Below are 18,725 nucleotides of genomic sequence, written 5' to 3'. Positions count from 1 at the left end.
GGGTCTGTCGGGCAAATGACAACTAATAGTGGAAACAAGGATGTCGCTGTCAGGCTTTTATGTAGATATTACCCCACCACACAACGAGCTCCAGTGCTGTACTACTAGCTTTTACATTCGGAAAAAAATAGTATTACTACAATGTAGAAATACTAGCATAAGTTCCGCATTCAAAAGTTTGCTTTATACTAAAGTATTGGCATCAAAATATACTTAGACCCAAATGTACACGTAGCCTACTCATGGTGCACAAAGGCCCATTTCATAATGTATATTAACTTACTGATGCATTAACTGGTACATCATTTTAAGGGGGATAATTTAGTTATTTAATACACTGATTAAAGTCTTATCTTATATTTATATCTAATATATACATTTGTGACTACCACAAATATATTGTTTTATAAAATGAGTTATATTTTATCTATACATTTAACTTCTGCGCTTCGGTCTTAGATTGTTTTACTTGAATGATTTTCTAGTAAATCAGACTTTCATTCACTGCTTCTCTGTAATTGTTGTGCATATGACAATAACTAAATATAACTACATCACATCTTAATTGTGAATTATATTTTGTATTACTATAAATAAACAATGTAACTGGTAGCTGAAGTTATCAAATACAAGAAGTGGAGTAAAAATACAATATTTGTAGAATTTCACTGTCGGAGGCTACAACTCCACATTATCACTATTATTAACATTCCCTTTGTCATCAGACTGAAACAACAGAGGGAGGTAACGGTTCGTTCAAGGCAATTAAATTCTGCCCCCCAGTGGTCACAGCGAGTAAATACAACTCAACTGCATAAGCATATTGTGACATAGAAAAGAAGATACAAAAGTTGACGCCAAAGGAATCTTTTTAATCAAAACCTAATTTTCCATGTGTGAATGAACACTTCAAATTCCAAACATACAAACAAGTTTCTTTCTTGAAAAGCATAGACAAACTTAAATGCCAAAGAAAGACACTCCACTAGAACTTGAATACAAGACACAGAAAGAGCTACATAGTTTTAACATACGTGTGTGTGTGTGCGAGACTGTGAATCCTCACAGAGCGCTTTTGTAAATTAAACAGTTTTAAGAGTTAATTTTGTACATCGACAAAATGCAAAACACACAAACACTCTTTGCAAAGGATCAGGAACAAAAATAAAGCCTCAGGTTTACAAGCACGAAAGCATTTTAGGAGCTCAAACAAGACAATAACCAACATGATCCTAGTTTTGAATTGTTTACTGACGGCAGGATTCATTACAGCTCTATTGTTTGATCCTGCTGACTTACAACAGTCTTGATGATAAATGTACAGTGACCGTCTCTGAGCTGCTCGTGTTGATCTGTCTGACACTCTTCATGAGGTCCTAACCAACCTCACTGTACACTTTTATTCAAAGTCCACAAACCCCCCTTATGGTCCTGTGCCAGCCTCTGATATGCTCTGCTATCTGCCTACACAACAGACACGCTCATCATGGAGCAGTTAGTTGCACATATTATTCTATTGGTGTGTTTATTTGTTTTCTTTAGTTGTCCCACCTACTCTTTCTACGCTTTGGTGGCTCAGGGACCGCAAAGCTATCATCGTCATCTCTGTCCCTCACTTCTCCACTCCCCCTGTCACCTCCGTCCCTCTCACTCCTACGATCCTCTCCTCTGTCCCTCCCCTCTCCACTCCCCCTGTCTCCCCCGTCCCTCTCACTCCTCCGATCCTCTCTGTCCCTCCCTTCTCCACTCCCCCTGTCTCCCCCGTCCCTCTCACTCCTCCGATCCTCTCTTTCCCTCCTGCTTCCGTCTCCATTACGACTATCTCCGTGGCGGCTGCTGCTGTAGCGGTCCCGGTCTCCGTGGCGGTCGCGATCTCTGTCTCGATCCCGGTCCCCGAATCGATCTTCCCCGCTTTGTCGCTCGCTCCTGTCGCTGTGGCGGTAACTGTCGTGGCGCCCCCGGTCCTCCCCGTGTCTGTCCCGAGGGATGTCTCTCTGTGGGGGAGGTGCGGGCGGAGGGTAGTTGGGCTGTGAACTGGTTTGAGTGGCGGGCACAGAGCTCAGGGTGCCAGCGCTGGTGAAGCCGGACATGGTCATGGACAAGGCGGCGCTCTGGGCCCGCTCGGCACCATCGGGGGACTCGGTCGGCACAGAACTCAGGCTGCCGGCGCTAGTCCAGCATGACGAGCTGTTAGACTTAGTGCTCAGCTTCGGGGGGCCGCTGGACGCTGCCACAAAATGGCTCTTATACTGAGCCTAGAAGAGACGGAGACATTGAGAGGAAGAGATTAGCTGTCTGGAAAGCAAAACAAGGAATCCTGAAATCCAAAAAAAATCTAATTATGCAAATGACAAACATATATTTGCAGGGTGGTGACAGCATGCTGATTTAAAGAGGTCTTAAGAATTTTTGCTCTCTCACCCATAACACAAGTAATAATACGATAGTATTTTAGTATCATAAATGAAAAAGACAATATAAATAACTGTGAAATAAAGTTAAAGATTTAATAAAGACATCATAATTACGACAGAAGTAGAGAAGATGGAGAGTTCTACCTGGAAGGCTGATTTCATAGCAGACATGCGATCTCCCATCGCCCCGCTGGTTGGTTTGCTGTAGCCTTCAAAGCTACTAGTGGAAGACAAAAAGTTGCCGCTGCGTTCCTGCAGAAACACCCGAGAGTTACTCACATATCTCTGACTTTTCACCAAATATCCCCATGGATCTGCATAATGTGTTCATTTACTAATAATTACTACGATTGTACCCACAATATGGGGGAAAAAAAAGCAGATTTAGGGTGAGGCAAATATTAACTCACAGAACTTTCAGCCCCCAGGCCGGGTCTCTCTCTGTAACCAAGACCTCCTCCGCCAATATTCATCTTCTTTCCTTTACCACCCTTGAATCTGGATTTCCTGAACCAGGGATTCTGGGAAAAAATGTGAGCAGCATACAGTTAAAAACATTAAATCCAAAAAAACAACACTCCACAGCTTTTTTTTTGTTGTTGTTGATTCTTTGACTGATCTCTCTCACCTGCATGGCTAAATCCATCAGTTCTTTGGAAACTGACTGATTGGCTCCCTCTAGATTTCTCACGAGGTCACCAGCGAATGTGGTGTCTTTGTTGGTGAGGAGAGTGTAAGCCACACCCTTCTCTCCAGCACGACCAGTTCGACCAATTCTGTGTGTGTGCGTGTCGATGTCTCGCGCCACGTCGTAGTTTACCACTGTGCGAATGGATGGGATGTCCAGACCGCGAGCTTGGGAGGAAAGCAAACAGGAAGCAGGAAAATGTTAAATAATGTTGATAAAACTAAGATACTATCGGTTTTTTTTTTTTTTTTTAACTCATCTCTCGATATACAAAAAAACCCTCCTCCCATCTCCATCACCAGCTCCTCTTGAACTCACCAGCTACATCAGTGGCGACCAGAACAGGCAAATTCTTCTTCTTGAAGTCGCTGATGACCTTGTTCCTCTCACTCTGGTCCATGTCTCCGTGCAGGAGGCCCAGGCTGTAACCCTCCTGGGTCAGGTTAGTAGCCAGTTCCTCACAGTTTGCCTTCTTAGTGACAAAGATGAGGACCGAGCCGCTGGAGGTGAACTCCACCACCCGCCGGGTCAGCCAGTCCCATTTATCTGTGGCGCTGCGCAGCATCTCCACCATCTGGGTGACATCCTCATTGGCCTGGTCAGAGAAGTAAGGTAATTCAAACAGGGCGGTATATTATTTTATTACATTTTAATGAAAGTGTAAATATTGTACACCTAAAAACGTTTAACTTTTGCTGCCACGATAGCTCAGGTTTACCAGGACACAACTATCTGTGCCTTTTAAACACATTTTCACTTCACACTTTAGTTTAAAATACAAGTTTTGTATTTGTGATTTGGGTCTTTGAGACACACTGACAAAAAGGATTATATTAGCAAATGTATCTCTTTGTGTAGTCACATCTCTTGCAGATAATGTATGACGACGCTGCACACCTCTCCGATGTCTCCCTGCACCACGCGGATAGGATCGACCAAGATGTCTCTGGCAAGCCTCTCTATCTTCTTCCGGAAAGTAGCGCTAAACAGAAGGGCTGTGAAGGAAAAGATGAAGAATTATTATTTTGAAATGCTCTGAAGCCCTGCTATCCATGACAAAGAGGCATTGTCTTAATATTTAAGGAAAGCCACTTACTCTGTCTGTCTGGGCGGACATGGCTAGCAACAGATCTAACCTGATATTCTGAAAGGTGAAAACAGAAATAAGCTGTAGTGGCCAAAACAGGGTTCAAACATCGTTGATGCAACAATGATAATGCCAACTCACCAAAACCCATATCAAACATGCGATCTGCCTCATCAAACACCAGGTATGACACTCTCTGCAGGGTCGTGGCCTTCTTTTTCACGTGGTCAATCAGACGACCCTGTGCAAACACAAAAAAACCAGTAAATCTCCCATTCGTTGCAGCAGCAGAGCGTGAATTTTCCTCTCAAGAGGCAGGTCGAAGTCTTGTCTCTTACCGGAGTGCAGACCACAATCTCGGCTCCCTCCTGCAGAGCTTTGGCCTGCTCCCACATGCTGCCTCCTCCGTAAACTGCCACAGAACGCAAAGAGTAGGCTTTCCCAAAACGCTTACATTCTGCGTGGATCTGGTAAAGTGACAGATATTAGTGAGCCTGCTCGCTTAACGATGTCTTTCTCAGTTAATACTAAAGCAAACATCCTCTATACATTCACAAAGTCTGACTCAGTTCCTTCCCATTTCTTACCTGCTGACAAAGCTCTCTGGTGGGACACACGATGATGGCGATGGGCCCCTCTCCTGGCTCCAGTTCCTTTTGGTCCATGATGTGAACCAGCATGGGCCAGATAAAAGCTGCAGTTTTGCCACTGCCAGTTTTTGCAATACCAATCATGTCACGTCCAGACAGAGCTATGGGCACACCCTAAAACCCAGATCGAGGAGGAAAAACAACAACGATTCTTCATGAAATCGTCATGAAAATATTTAACACGGAACAATTTTGAAAGCTTAAGATGAAATCGGCACTATACCTGGCACTGAATCGGTGTGGGCTGAGTGAACTCGGACTTGCGGATTTGGTGCATTAACTGCTCATCAAAGTTGAAGTGGGCAAAGCTAGTACAAGGTTTTGGAGGAGCTGCACCAGACACCTGAGAAAGACCAGAAAAAAGAAAAAAGAAAAACTCAAAGACTGTTATGATGATGCTGACGACGACGTGATGAAGAGCCATGCCTCCAAAGATTTTTCCATAGTCACCACTGCGAGACATATTGCTATAAATTGGATTGGGGCCAAACAAAATGATTGAATGAGAGTAACAACTACAATGACGTGTTTATCGTATAACATTTATGTACTTGTTTGCATCCCCGACTTACCCTTAAGTTCAATTTGTGCCTTAACTCCAACACTTGAGTTCCAGTCAGGTTGATGAGCTCTTCATGCTCATTGAAGAAGTTTTTCTCAAAGGGTGGGTAATCAATCTATTGACAAAAAGACCAAAGAAATGCAACAAAAATCACTCAAATGACACACGTTAAAAGACATCGAATATGAATCCATAGTTGAGACAATACTCAAACAGTCGGGTCAACCGTACCTCAGAGTGGTCAATGGGGGGAAGCGGCAAAATGATTTTCTTGGTGGTGGGGGCAATTGGGTTCCCGTCACTGTCATAGTCAATGTTTTCATCCTCCTCCTCTAGGCTCAGCCCGGCAGTGGGATTCTCTGCCATGTAGCGGAAGTAGGCTTCCTGCAGAGAGTCACAGCATTTCACGTGAAAACCTGAGCCGGTGTGCTGCTCACCACAGCGTCCAGGTACTCACAAAAACCTGAGGAGACATTCAGCTCAACAGACGGAAAAAATTACTTACAATCTGTCATCATCGTATTACTTGCCAATATAAAATCAACAATTAAAACATGCTTTTTTTTCACACTTTCTAGACAGCAAGAATGATCACAAGAAAAACAACTCCATCATAATAATCCTAAATGCAACCTGCGTGGTCAGATAGAGGGAAGGGCGGGGGGGGGGGGGGCTTTATAACATTAGAGGGTAGATTTAGGGGATGTTTGGTCTGGAGATCTCTCTGAGCAACGATGTAGTAGATGAAGAACTTTGGAGGGCTCACTCACTTGTTCATCTTCTTCTTCAATGTCATCACGAATACCCCTGAAATGACAAGCGGAGAAAAAAAAAAAACTTCCCTGCGGCTCGTTCATACACCCAAGACAGCCCACACACCCTTCATGACTAAGGTCGGTGCTTACCTGATAAAATCTATTAAGCCAGCAAAAAACATTGCTGGATGTGCCAGTAATCAAAGAAACGTAAGATGTAATTATTGCATAAAGATAACTGCTATTGGTAGTTAAGACAGTGAATAGAGCATACAAGTTTACAGCATTATTATCTCAAATTAGGGGGCTTACACTTTCGCTCACAAAATATTAATTTATGTGGGGGATCATTTTTTTCATTCTAGGCACATTTTAATTAAAGCACCGACATAATGACCTCAGAAGTGACTAAAAATCAAATAAATGAAAACTTTGAGTCTTACTTGGCTGACTTTTTCTCCTTTTCTTTTTCCTCTAGTTTCCTCATGTCTTTAGCTGCTTGGTTCTGCAGGGGAAAGAAAATGTGTGAAGAGAAAACAGCAGATTCAGCATTTGGAAGTATTTTCTACTTTGGCTCTGCCGGCAGCGGGTGGAGTCTCTTCTCACCTCAACCTCTGCCATGAAGGCGTCCAGTGGGTCATCTTCACTGTCTGACCCACCACCAGACTGCATCTGCTGCCGTGTGGGCGAGTTCTCCGCTGGAATGTACGGCAAGTCGACATTGCTGCTGGACTCCTCTTCATCGTCCTCAAAATACCTTGTTAAAAATGACAACGCTGCAGTTGTTTAATTATTCAATACCACCACATCATCATATTATTTCTTAAGGGGTTGAATATATGTAGAATAGTAGATTTGTATAGATGCAATACTTACGCATTTTCCTCATCAAAATTGGCTCTTTTTGTCCCTATTTTGTAGAACGATGGGAGCTGCTGGCCCTTCCCGTATCCACTCGATCCCGGGGTTCCGAATGTTGTGCTCGGGTTCTGAGGAACACTCGGTTCTTCTTTTTTCCCTGCGAGGGAAAATCCTCCAAATCCGAACCCTCGCTTCACACCTGGACCACCTTTGTTCCAGTTCATGGCTGTGCTGTAAATACACACACATACACAAATCTAGTTTCAAACACTTGGCATTTATTTGTGTGCCTTTGTTCTTTACTGAAGATACTCCAAATTAAATGTGACTCAGCACTGAATCATGGAAACTTCTCTTCAGCGGGACCTATCTGCACACTTTGGACACTTCATCTTGCCATTTAGACAAGGACCACTATTGGAAGGTGTATTTTCAGGAAAGATGGCAGTTTCACTAGGAATTAGACCGATTATTAGTCATAAACTAATATGACTAATTAGAAAGACAATTAACTTTTTTTTAGTTAATTGTCTTTCAAATCAGCACAATAACCTGTGGTGTATATATATATATATATATATATATATATATATATATATATATATATCGTACCAACATTGAAGATCATAATGTCTTCGTAAGTAACACTATATATCTAACGGTCGTAGTTGTGCAGATTAAACAGAAGACGAATGTTGTAATATAACGTTAAAGGCTTTAACTGACAATTTAATTAATGTCCATGGAGGCACACAAGTTTTCCAAAAAGCAATAGTACATTATTTAGGTATACTTAACGTCGGGTTCTGCAGGAGAAAACGTTATCAGACTGAGAAAGTGGCGTAACCGAGTTAACCTAAAGCTAACTAGCCGTTAGCTAAACACGACGGTACAGATCATTACAGCGTTAGCATTCAGCTGCTGGCTGCAGGGCGGTTACTTGTTTCATCGTTAACTTTATAACAACATAACATTGGCCATCGCTACACGTACCGTTAGCGTTAGCTCAAGGCCGCAAAATGAGGCCGAGTTGAGAGATAGAGGTGTGTGCGAGGATCGTCACCCCGTGAATTGGGTGAAGTTAGGCTGTGTCTCACGACCACGCGCAGTATACGATAACATTATCCGTTGGCTGAATGTATCAATATATTTTTAAACAGGGGCAAACAGGGCGTATTTACCTGTTTCTTGTGCCAGTGAAACCTCCAATGTTTTCAGAAGACTGAGAGGCGCTTACGTCATTAGTGCGCGCAAAGAGTCTGTTGTCATTTAGTGCGCGACGACGACGCTCAGAGCGTAGTGAAGAGAGCGGCCAAAACATCCCGAATACATTATCCTAAAATATAGTATTTCTTCAGGCAGGCGTTGCTGTTCTGAACACAAAATAGGTAAGTTATTAATACATTAAAATAACACCATTTGTTTTTTGCTAAAATATGTCACGGTAGGTGCTTTAGCTAACGGTAACGTTAATCTACTATTGCTAGCCATGCTGCGCCCTTTGCATTAGCAAGCCATTCTATATAGCCGAGCGCAGTTTGTGACTTATCTGCTATAAATTAGCTATTTGGTTTTATCTGGTCTGATCAGATTCACGTTACGTCGCTTGCTATCGTTGGGAGTCAGCATCTCTGTGTTCGCATGACAGCCACCATTATAAAACATAGAATGTTGAGTGATTTCAACCGCAACATCTTGCATGAATAAAAATAATCATCCTTTAAAGCCAACACTGACCACTGAGATCATCTGGCTGATAGACTCGACTTAATAAGGTTAAAAGGTTAATATGTTTGGTTATGTTCCAGAACATAAGTCATTTCACTGATTATCATTAAAACCTTCAAATATGTTTTGTTCTAAGCAGATGTGTGCTATTTGTCAGCATCTTGTTTTTATTCTATTATAGACTTCTAAAGTGTAATAATGATCATTTATAATCATTGACTCTCATTGGCAAAGATGATTCAACCAGAGGTTAGTCCTCATCTGATTCAGTGGTGCCAATATATTTATTACAAATGGAGAAAGAAGGAATGACAGAAGGTGTGCGCTTGTAGTATTTGCTTTGTTGTGTATGTGGATGCACATTCTGTAGATATTCTGACAATAAAGTGAAATCGCATAAATGAATGAGCATGAAAGACCAACCAAACGTGTCCCCAGCAGAAGGAGACCAAACAGAGACGTCCTCTGCTTCAGAGCTTTTTCGTTTGTCTTTAAAGGTTTCCCCTGGATGTGTTTTCAGCTTCTCATATGTAACCCACTCAAGAGGATCCATGTCTTTTCTTGTGAGTGTTTGCCAAGTACCTCATATTTTAGACGGAGGTTTTCATGTCCAGTTTAGTCCGAGACCCAGGATTAAATCTACACTACTTGTTTTTAATCAATATTTCAATTGAAGCTTAATCCCTATAAGGGAAATCGAACTATAATCACATCTATGACAGCTTTCATTGCAAACAGCCTGACACTATTTAGGAGGTGAATGAATCATCTTCCTGTAACAGTTTTGAATATGTTTCTGTGGGACGTTTTCTTTATTCTGCTTGCATTTTGTCTCCCTTCTCTCCATGTCTGTTATTGACCCTCTGTGTCCGTCAGCGTTGGGTATCTGAGAAACTGAGTGTGGAGAGCCTGCGGGACTTGGAGTTATTTGGAGGTGAGGTCCAAAGCACACTGAGATACAACAAAACTGATCAATACATTATGGCTTCATGACCACGAACCGAAAGCAACAGTCTGCTCTAGTGGAAGCTTCTTGTGGTAACTTATGTGTTTAACCACATTTGATTTGGGGCTATAAAGTCTGAATTTGATAGAATATATTGATACAACAAAGTATGGAGCTCAGTGTTGAGCAGAGCTTTGAGATAGCAGTTAACATTTGTGTATGTATCTCCTACATGGTATCATGTAATTGCAGCATACTATCGGTCCAAGTTGACACGGATCAAAATCAACAGTTACATGTAACGTAAGAAACATTGACAGTGTGATCAGCTGTGATGCTGTTTCACTTCATCAGAATCCAGAGTTCGTTCAGTCGCAGTACATCCTCTTTGTTTTTAATCGGTATCAGACTTGCCCGCTCGCGCTGCATTTATCTCAGCTCTGCACGACTAACTTGTTCACATGCAACAGTTACGTCATTATGTGCCGACGTGGTGCAAAGAGAGCTGCTTGTTAGCGGTGAAGACTGTCAGTGAGGCACACTCTTTTCGTGATCGTTAGCTTCTCAATTTTGTTCCCACAGTATTTACATAATATTTTTTTTTATCACAAGACGTGTCCGGGCTTAGTTCTGCCCCATTTATGTTTGGTAGTTAGTGTACCAGCTCCACACCACTCAGAACAAATCTCCCCATCTACGACACTCCCATGAAGAGACGATCATAGTTGTTTCTGCTGGAAAATTGTGGGGTGGATCCAAAGACCATCACTACACACTGTTCATGTTCACGCAGAAAATGGCTGACATTGTTCCTGAAACCGTGAATACCATAACTATGCAGATTCGGAAGGTTTAGTGTCTTACATTCTCCCCGTTTTTGATTTTCCTTGATCTGTCCTGTAGACTGCCGCAGAGCTGATTTAACTGTTTGTATCCTCATAAAAGTAGAAATGTATAATTATGATTGTCTCGGTCTAGACCAATAAAATGTGTCCTGTGAAAAACTACATTTATATGTTATTTGATATCATGTGTGTTGCTGTTTATTAGTGGTTTGTTTATCAATGATCTGTATAACTTGTGGCACATTATTGAATCTTTTGCGTATTATGGAAAGGTTTGGGTTGCTTTATTTCATTGCAAGCTTTGCCTCATTTTCAATTTCATTGGTCGCTGTTGCATGTTTGTTCAAGTGTATCATTTGTGTTTGGGCTGTGCTATATTCCCATGGCCTTACATCATATCTGGAAAGATCCTGCAGGGCATAGCTAGATTGTTTTTCAATTTTTATCATTTGCTTTGCCAAGAAAATATTGAAGTGTCCGATTTACTGGGGTGAGAATACTTTTTTTTTTTTCAGTTGCAGTGCAGTATCAGGTTAAACATATCACGAAAAACCTTTTGTATTGGTAATTATACGTCACTTTGTGGGCGGTCACCTGAAAAAGACAACGCTGCTTTCGGTCATCTGTCGAATTCTACAGCTGGCTGCAAACTCCCACTGCCAGATGCTGCGATTTCCAGTTCAAGAGCCGCTCTAAACCCAGACCCTTCTCTTGTTCTGTGTTTGTACGTGTCTTTATGTCATTGATGTGGTTTTTCTACCCCAGAGCAAGCTCAGGGATTCTCTCACAGGAAAGTAAGTGTGGTACTCCTGTCATCATCACCCCCAATTTGCCCTTTGTGTATGTGCGTGCATGCATGTGTATGTGCGCACACAGCTTTATATATAGAGGAATCCACAACCCCTCCCCCCCACCCCCCTCCCTGAGGCTTTCTACATTTACTTATGCATGAGTGTCTAGCTCATGACACACGCTGTACACACGCGTTGCTCAGAAGGTCACCTCACTCACCAGTGCGTAAACAATAAACAAGTCTGATCTAAATAGTCCCTCCTCAGTGGGCCGGTAACTGCACTGTTTGGGATGTTGGTGTCTCTTTGTCACCTCACTAAGAGTCTCATTTTGTGTGTGTTTTGCGTTTTTTTTGACACTGCCCGTCTGTGCCGACGGCCTGTTGTTGTGTTGATGGTGTTACACTTTCGATGTCAGGCTGGAGGTGAACGGAGTTCCACGTGTTCAGCTTTAGCAAGGCATGGCAACCCCTTCTGAATCTGATCACGCCGGCAGTTTGTGAAGTGATTAGATGCAACATTTACAGATGTTCCCTTAGCTGATGGCTGCCACGGCATGTTTGGCTTTGCCGTCATGCCGGTTTTAATGTGCAGTCAAGTTTACGCTGTAGCACAAAGCACCGTTTGACTTCACGTCCGGAGAGAACTGTCCACACATGGAACAACTCTTGGTTTTATCTGCGAGGGTATTTTCAGAGTTGTGCGTGTCACAGAACTTCATCTTTATCTTGAAGCTACCTTCACCTGTTAGGATACAAGTGTGCACAAGGAAGTGCACTTTTCTAATTTGGAAAAGATCCAAATCGTCATTCAGCTTGCCTTCATTTGCCTCCACAGCTTGCTTCTGCAATCTATCCATTGACATTATGGCGATAAGTTGATGGAATTCAGGAGTCGTCGCTGCCGGGATTATTAACTTTTCTCTACATGTGTTTGTGATTCACATGTCTAAAACATTTGCTTATGTGTCGGCAACATTTTGTCTCTCTGTATTGATAACGCACCTCAGCCTCTCCTTTGGGGATCACTTAACAGTTCTCACACATACTGTATCACCAACCCTCCGGTAGTCACTCACAAGCTCCCTAACACAGTGTAGCAAAGTGAAGTCAAGTGTCGGAGCCCATCTTCACTCGTTCTGTTTCCTCTCCTCCACCTCCAGGCCCATGAGGACAGCCAGGAGAGTCTGACCTCCCTCCCACGTCGGGACACCATGGGCAGCTTCCTCCCGGACAGCAGCTCCTACGAGCTCCTCACTGTTATCGGTATGTGAACACACACCTGGACGTGGCTGCTTCGGTTTCATTCCGGGGTTTTTTCGAGCAGAAATTAGTAGTAGTTATATAATATCATTGGTTAAAGTACAGCTGCTTGTGACGAGACATATTGTCTTTATAGAACTAGTTCACTGCACATAAATACTCTGAAAACAAGGACTGGAGGATAACTTGTGTAACAGTGACATGAGTAGCTTGTTAAATGAAGTCTGTGTTTTAGGCCGGGGCTTGGACGAATTGATGACGGTGAACCTGGCTCGATACAGACCCACCGGGGAGCACGTAGCCATCCGACGGATTGACTTGGAGTCGTGCACTTACGACATGGTTATCTACCTGCAGGTCCGCTCTCGATTTCCATCACTCTGCCATGACTCAGCTCCCCCGTAGTCTTTGCCTCTCCCCTGTTTAAAACATAATCCCCCTTCTTTCATCTCACCGATGCAGTGGGAATACTTACTTAACCCTCGTGTCTGTGTTCTCATTAACTCTCCTGCCTTTACTGCTCAACCTCTTATGCCTAATTAGATTCAGAATCATCCTTTCCTCTTGACTTTACTGCTCAACCTCTTATGCCTAATTAGATTCAGAATCATCCTTTCCTCTTGACTTTACTGCTCAACCTCTTATGCCTAATTAGATTCAGAATCATCCTTTCCTCTTGACTTGTAATTTCCTTTTCTCTGCCTCCCAGGGCGAACTACATGTGTCAAAGTTGTTTCACCACTCCAGTATCGTACCCTACAAGAGCATCTTTATAGCTGAGAATGAGCTGTGGGTCATCTCCCCCTTCATGGCCTATGGTAAGAAAGATCTTTGAACTGTCGCGGCGTTTTAACCGTACGTCATAAACAACATTTTAGAAGCAGCCTGTAGTTCTAGAGGCCAGCTGTCTCATCGTGGTTATGTGTGTGTTCGATGGTCTTTCAGGGTCAGCCAGAGATCTGATCTGCTCGCATTTCGCTGATGGTATGACTGAGCTGACCATCGCATACATTTTGCTGGGCATGCTCAAAGCTCTTGAATACATCCACCACATGGGATATGTGCACCGGTAAGATACACTTTCCACGTTGAGTTTTTATGTCATTTTGTATCAAAATAAAACAAAATATTTGGAAAACGTTCAAGATGCATTAAATGTTTCTCGTGGAATGTGTAACACAGTATGTATGCCATCATGGGACACTGAAACTGTCCCCTGAATGACATTATTAGGTTTTTTGTAAATACAGCTCAATGTGACATTCGGTGTCTTGAATGTCTTTGGATGTGTGTAGGAGTGTGAAGGCCAGCCATGTGTTGATCTCAGCCGACGGACAGGTCTGCATGTCCGGCCTGCGGAGCATCTTCAGTCTGATCCGCCACGGCCAGAGGGCCAGAGTGGTCCACGACTTCCCCCAGTACAGCGTTAAGGTGCTGCCCTGGCTCAGCCCGGAGGTGCTGCAGCAGGTACCGTACTGCATTCCTCCACAATCGAGCATTACATAATACCGAGGTAATACTGTGTGTGTGCTGCCAAAGTTCAGGTGTAACAGTTCTCTGTTTTCTCCCATCTTTTTTCTCAGAACCTGCAGGGCTACGACTTTCGGTCAGACATCTACAGCCTCGGCATCACAGCCTGTGAACTGGCCAATGGACACGTGCCCTTCAAAGACATGCCAGCTACACAGGTCAGAAGAAACCTAGCAGCTCCCTGCCTGTTCCTCTGCATCACAGTATCTGTTTGTAGCAAGAAATTTAGTGACAAATAGTGAAGCTTTCTTGGTTTTAATAACGTTACATTGATGAATAGATCGAGTAAATTGATAGGTAAAGGTCTTTTAAGATGTTTTTCCTCCAATCAAACGGTCGGTGAACTAACACTCTCCACATCCTCTTCACTCCCGCAGATGCTGCTGGAGAAGCTGAATGGGACGGTGCCGTGTCTGCTGGACACCACCACTATCCCACCAGAGGAGCTGTCGATGAAACCGTCTCGCTCCGGGGCCGACTCCGGCATCTGCGAGGGTCCGGGAGCCGGAGGTGTTCGCCACTCCAACGGAGAGCCCTCCTCCTCCTCGTCGACAGGCGGACATCCCTACAACCGGACGTTCTCCGCACACTTCCACGGCTTCGTCGAGCTGTGTCTGCAGCGGGACCCGGAAAAGAGGTGGGCCTCTCTCTTCCTTCACACTTAAATATTGTATTGGACAATGTTACGTTCAAGATACTAATTATTTTCCCCGTTTTGCTTTTCAGACCGTCTGCCACCACTCTCATAGGTCATCCATTCTTCAAACAGGTGTGTAAAATATCATTCTAGTTGAAACAGGACTTTGTGGTATTAAGAATACAGAACACCTTTGTTTTTGCACATTTACTGTGTGTTGACATTAAAAAAAGTAAGATTTAAAGATGGTCCTCCAAATGTATTTTTTTATTTCCCCCCTCCTCAGATCAAACGCCGGCCCTCAGAGGCGCTGCCTGAGCTGTTGCGGCCCGTGACCCCAATCACCAGCTTCGACGGCTCCCAGCCGCAGGACTCCCACTCTGGACTGGCCAGTCTGGAGTCGGGTCTCAGCCACCTGGATGTGGACGACTGGGACTTCTGACGGTGGAGGACGAGGCGGAGAGACGCTCATGGGATTTGGATGGGAAACTCTCTGAGCGTACTGGACGAGATGTGTTTTTGTATTGGTCCCCTTGTAAATAATTTAAATCTCAAACTAAAAGGAGTCGCTGTTCTCAGACAAAGGTTGAAAGCCAGCAGCCATTTTGCCTCTTTTTTGGAGTCTCTCACACACGCTTATGTTCCCTAGATATGTTCAGACTCTTGCATTGCACTGATGGCCTCTCTATTTTTCACACACACACACGTTTACAAAACACAACTCCTCTATTCCTCGTGCTGCTGCTGAGGATTCAGAGGAGAATCTGTGGGTGTAGATGTAGCCGAGACCTAAAGATTCTCATAAAATGGATCTGTGGGAAACTGCTACTAAACATTCAGAGGGGGGGTACTCTACCTCTCTGCACGTAGCCCATCTGCTCAGTGAAACCACCATAAGGGTGAACACCAGTCCTCACAGCTCAGTCAGCCTTCTGCAGATGGAAAGCTTCTCCCACGGGTCAGCTAAATTAACAGAATGTTGTACGCATTTCCTAACTCTCCGCCCGTGTTGAAGTGTAAACTCCATCTCATGCTCTCCATGTCTCTTTTGTTGCACAGAGGTTAAGCATGACATCTGTTTTAAGTTTAACCTTCAGAGCTTCGCAGTTTGTATTCTCTTGAACTTGCTCCGGGGCGTGATGTTACTTATGCGAGAAGTGAATGTTGCATTGTTGCTTGTTTTGTCTGCATGTGGACATTTGAAAGCTCAGTGTTGCAAAAATGTCAAGCTTGACTTTTAACAATAAACGTTGTTCACTTTCATGGTTTAACTTGATGGTACCACACACATCGAGGCAGTTAAGTCTTAAAAAACAAAAACAAGTTACTTTATTCCAAATTGACATACACAAACACATAAGGGGAGGGTTGAAGAAGGTTCAGATGCTGCTAATCTTCCTCCTCATCTGACGGCGGCTGGTCTGCTGCGGCGTTACGTTTCTCGATCTTGGCCATTAAGTCTGGAATAACGGGAAAATAATAGATTGAAGGGAATAGTCAAGATTCAGTCATCAATATGAATTTCGTAGAAGAAGTGTATTCCCCCATTTTCAAAGGTGATGGACTTACCCTTAGCGGGGTTAAAGACACCGTTGGTTTGAGTGTTGCACACATAGCAACGCTGGGACTTGCGGTAATGCTGAAGAGCACAGGTCTCGCAGAAGTAGTGCTTACACCTGGGAGATATTTAACTGGTTAACACGTTGCAGCTGGTAGTAAACGGTGAAGAAGCGGAGGACGAGAGGCTCACTTTGTGATGATGGGATTCTTGAAGGACTCCCTGCAGATGAAGCACTTAAAGGGCAAATCCTCATCGTCGCTGCTCACCTCGTAGTTCTCCTCGTCTAGATGACGGCACAGTATTGTTCAGGAGATGCAGACACAAAAAAAAAAAAAAAACTGACATGAATTCTGAACCTGAACTTACCATTGGCTCCGTATCGGCCCTCTTCCAGTTCCCGCTCAATCTGCCAGCCATGTTTGTAGTCCGATCTGTCGTGGAGGAACTTGCAGCTGTCTGAAAGCAGGAGAGAGAAGCACTGAAGTTAATGCTCAAGATGGCAAGTTATTCAGTTTTAGCTGTTCAACGGATGATTTCAAATGGTACAAATATCGTACGCACCTCCAAAACCACAGAAACCAGTCTCCTTGTAGTCTTTGCAGATGTCCGGCTGGTAGTCCCACCTGACTGTGGCTCTCAGATGTTCAGGGGCTCGGATTGGTCCTTTTCTGTTAAAATAAATGACACGTATTAACACTAATGGATTACATAACTTTCATAGGTGAGGAGTGTCTTATGGAAGCATGTGCTAAATATTGTCTTGGTACTGACCTGACCATGCCAGAGGAGGCGTTGCCCATGGTGGTATCTTTGGGCTTGATGAATTTTTGGTAGTTGTTGATGCCACGGTAGATTTTATCGTCTTCTTTACCCTCCAGTTCCTGTTAAAAATAATCCGGTCAGTAGGAAACACCAAAATCATTTACATTACTGAGTATTTATCTTAAAAAAAAAATGTAAATGTATGAGGAACCACACTTCATAAATGTGGATTAAAATGTAACTTTTGGCAACAATGTGCCATGAAGAATAGTGTCCGATACCTCGAGGATTTTCTGACTCCTCTCAAAGATCGCCTGAGCGTCGTTGTCTCGGTCCGTGTCCAGCTCGTATGTAGCAGTGGCACCCATGTCATCGGGTCCCTCCGCTTTCTTTTTTGGGGCAAGATTGAGAGAATAGCAAAGAGTGAGAAAGATTTCTACACCACTTCTATCGAGCCACAAGGCTGCGGCTTCAGAACAACATACCGCACTGTGAATGCACAAAAAGCTACTGAAGGATACATTTGTTTCTCCTTCCCTTTACCCTGAGATGGGGATTCAAACCATCGCACTCAATGGTTCCTGCCGCTCTTATAAAACGTAGTAAGAAAGAAAAGTCTCCACTCACTGCTGACCGCGTGGACTTGTAGGCAACAGTGACCTTCTTCTCCTCTTTGTCTCCTTCACCTTCACTGGAAGATGTTTCATCTTTCTCCACCTTCTTTGTCTGAACAGAAACAAGACCAGGGTCAGCTTCACCTCACTAGTAAACTCTAAATGTATTTTTAAATACTGTTATCATTAGCAGGGTACCCTTTGAATCATGGGGTTGACTCGAGTGTCCTTCTTTCCCTTTCTGACCACAGAGCTCTGATCCTCATCGCTGTTGCCATCTGCAAAAAAACAAAAAACATTTTTAGCATCTTGTCTTTAAGTCAGAATGCTGTTCTCCATAAATAACTCAATAACTTAGTAAAGGTTTGAATTCAGGACTTTTACTTGTAGTTGAGTATTTTTACAGTGTGGTATTAATATTATTTAACGTATCTGAATAGGCTACTTTTTTCCACTACTGACAATTGATGTATTAAGTGGTATTCAGGGCTGCAATAACATGTCATAACACACTGAATTCCGAGGGACCAGGAACGCAGCACAAATGAGGAAACTGGTATTTTGTATGTGACGAAAAAAAACCTAAAACCTCATTTGTTGACTCGTGTGACTCTAATCATGTAAATAGCATTGTTGTTTCAGGAACACAAACACTTGCCAGTTACTGGTTTGTGACAAAGCCGCAGCGTTACCAGCAGCACAGAGGATTGTAACCGTGAAAAACACAAAAAACATCAGCTAAAGGATAAATCTGTACCTTTGTCGCTGTCGCTTGCTTTTCTCTTTCGTCCGGAGAATTTCTTTGTAGATTTTTTGAAAAGAAAAGTACAAGGACCCGCTTTCGGCTCCTCAGACTCCGCCATCTTCCCCTCACTGCAACACAAATAACCGTCGCCGTCACCACAGCGCCCCCTGGCGTCTCGGAGTCTGTGCTGGTGTCCTGCTGGACAAGATGAGAATCTCCATTGTCCATAATTAATTGACTCTAAACCCAAAACATGGTCTTAATATTGATACATTTACCAAATTCAA

General features: G+C 43.4%; 3 protein-coding genes across 5 annotated transcripts; 1 reads left to right on the top strand and 2 right to left on the bottom strand.

The window, feature by feature from the left end:
* Nucleotides 1–851: 851 nt before the first annotated feature.
* Nucleotides 852–8,272, bottom strand: ddx42 (DEAD (Asp-Glu-Ala-Asp) box helicase 42). Its single transcript, XM_031867881.1, has 19 exons — nt 8,199–8,272; nt 7,033–7,248; nt 6,763–6,913; nt 6,600–6,661; nt 6,172–6,208; nt 5,633–5,785; nt 5,412–5,516; nt 5,063–5,182; nt 4,777–4,953; nt 4,528–4,656; nt 4,331–4,430; nt 4,199–4,246; nt 4,000–4,097; nt 3,421–3,697; nt 3,043–3,269; nt 2,825–2,935; nt 2,559–2,666; nt 1,715–2,255; nt 852–1,603 (listed from the first exon to the last, which is right to left on the bottom strand). Exons 2-19 carry the CDS (start codon nt 7,239–7,241, stop codon nt 1,539–1,541), a joined length of 2,718 nt encoding a protein of 905 aa, XP_031723741.1. The 5' UTR covers nt 7,242–7,248; nt 8,199–8,272; the 3' UTR covers nt 852–1,538.
* Nucleotides 8,273–8,280: 8 nt separating this feature from the next.
* Nucleotides 8,281–16,019, top strand: strada (STE20 related adaptor alpha). 3 transcript variants are annotated; one of them, XM_031867877.1, is made up of 13 exons: nt 8,281–8,405; nt 9,243–9,308; nt 9,622–9,679; nt 11,302–11,330; nt 12,490–12,592; nt 12,825–12,946; nt 13,299–13,407; nt 13,535–13,658; nt 13,885–14,056; nt 14,173–14,277; nt 14,497–14,756; nt 14,846–14,888; nt 15,043–16,019. In XM_031867877.1, exons 2-13 carry the CDS (start codon nt 9,297–9,299, stop codon nt 15,196–15,198), a joined length of 1,293 nt encoding a protein of 430 aa, XP_031723737.1. In that variant the 5' UTR covers nt 8,281–8,405; nt 9,243–9,296; the 3' UTR covers nt 15,199–16,019. The 3 variants fall into 3 exon arrangements, with proteins under 3 accessions (XP_031723737.1, XP_031723736.1, XP_031723738.1); XM_031867876.1 differs by lacking the exon at nt 8,281–8,405 and having other exon boundaries at nt 8,425–9,308; XM_031867878.1 differs by lacking the exons at nt 8,281–8,405; nt 11,302–11,330 and having other exon boundaries at nt 9,279–9,308.
* Nucleotides 14,847–18,577, bottom strand: rnf113a (ring finger protein 113A). Its single transcript, XM_031867879.1, has 10 exons — nt 18,451–18,577; nt 17,892–17,971; nt 17,707–17,805; nt 17,361–17,468; nt 17,089–17,198; nt 16,879–16,985; nt 16,684–16,773; nt 16,507–16,600; nt 16,326–16,432; nt 14,847–16,216 (listed from the first exon to the last, which is right to left on the bottom strand). Exons 1-10 carry the CDS (start codon nt 18,554–18,556, stop codon nt 16,146–16,148), a joined length of 972 nt encoding a protein of 323 aa, XP_031723739.1. The 5' UTR covers nt 18,557–18,577; the 3' UTR covers nt 14,847–16,145.
* Nucleotides 18,578–18,725: the final 148 nt, after the last annotated feature.

The sequence above is a fragment of the Anarrhichthys ocellatus genome, unplaced genomic scaffold, assembly GCF_004355925.1.
Source record: "Anarrhichthys ocellatus isolate YVR2014 unplaced genomic scaffold, GSC_Weel_1.0 scaffold40, whole genome shotgun sequence".
Taxonomy (NCBI): Eukaryota; Metazoa; Chordata; class Actinopteri; order Perciformes; family Anarhichadidae; genus Anarrhichthys; species Anarrhichthys ocellatus.
This window is presented reverse-complemented; position numbering and strand designations above follow the sequence as displayed.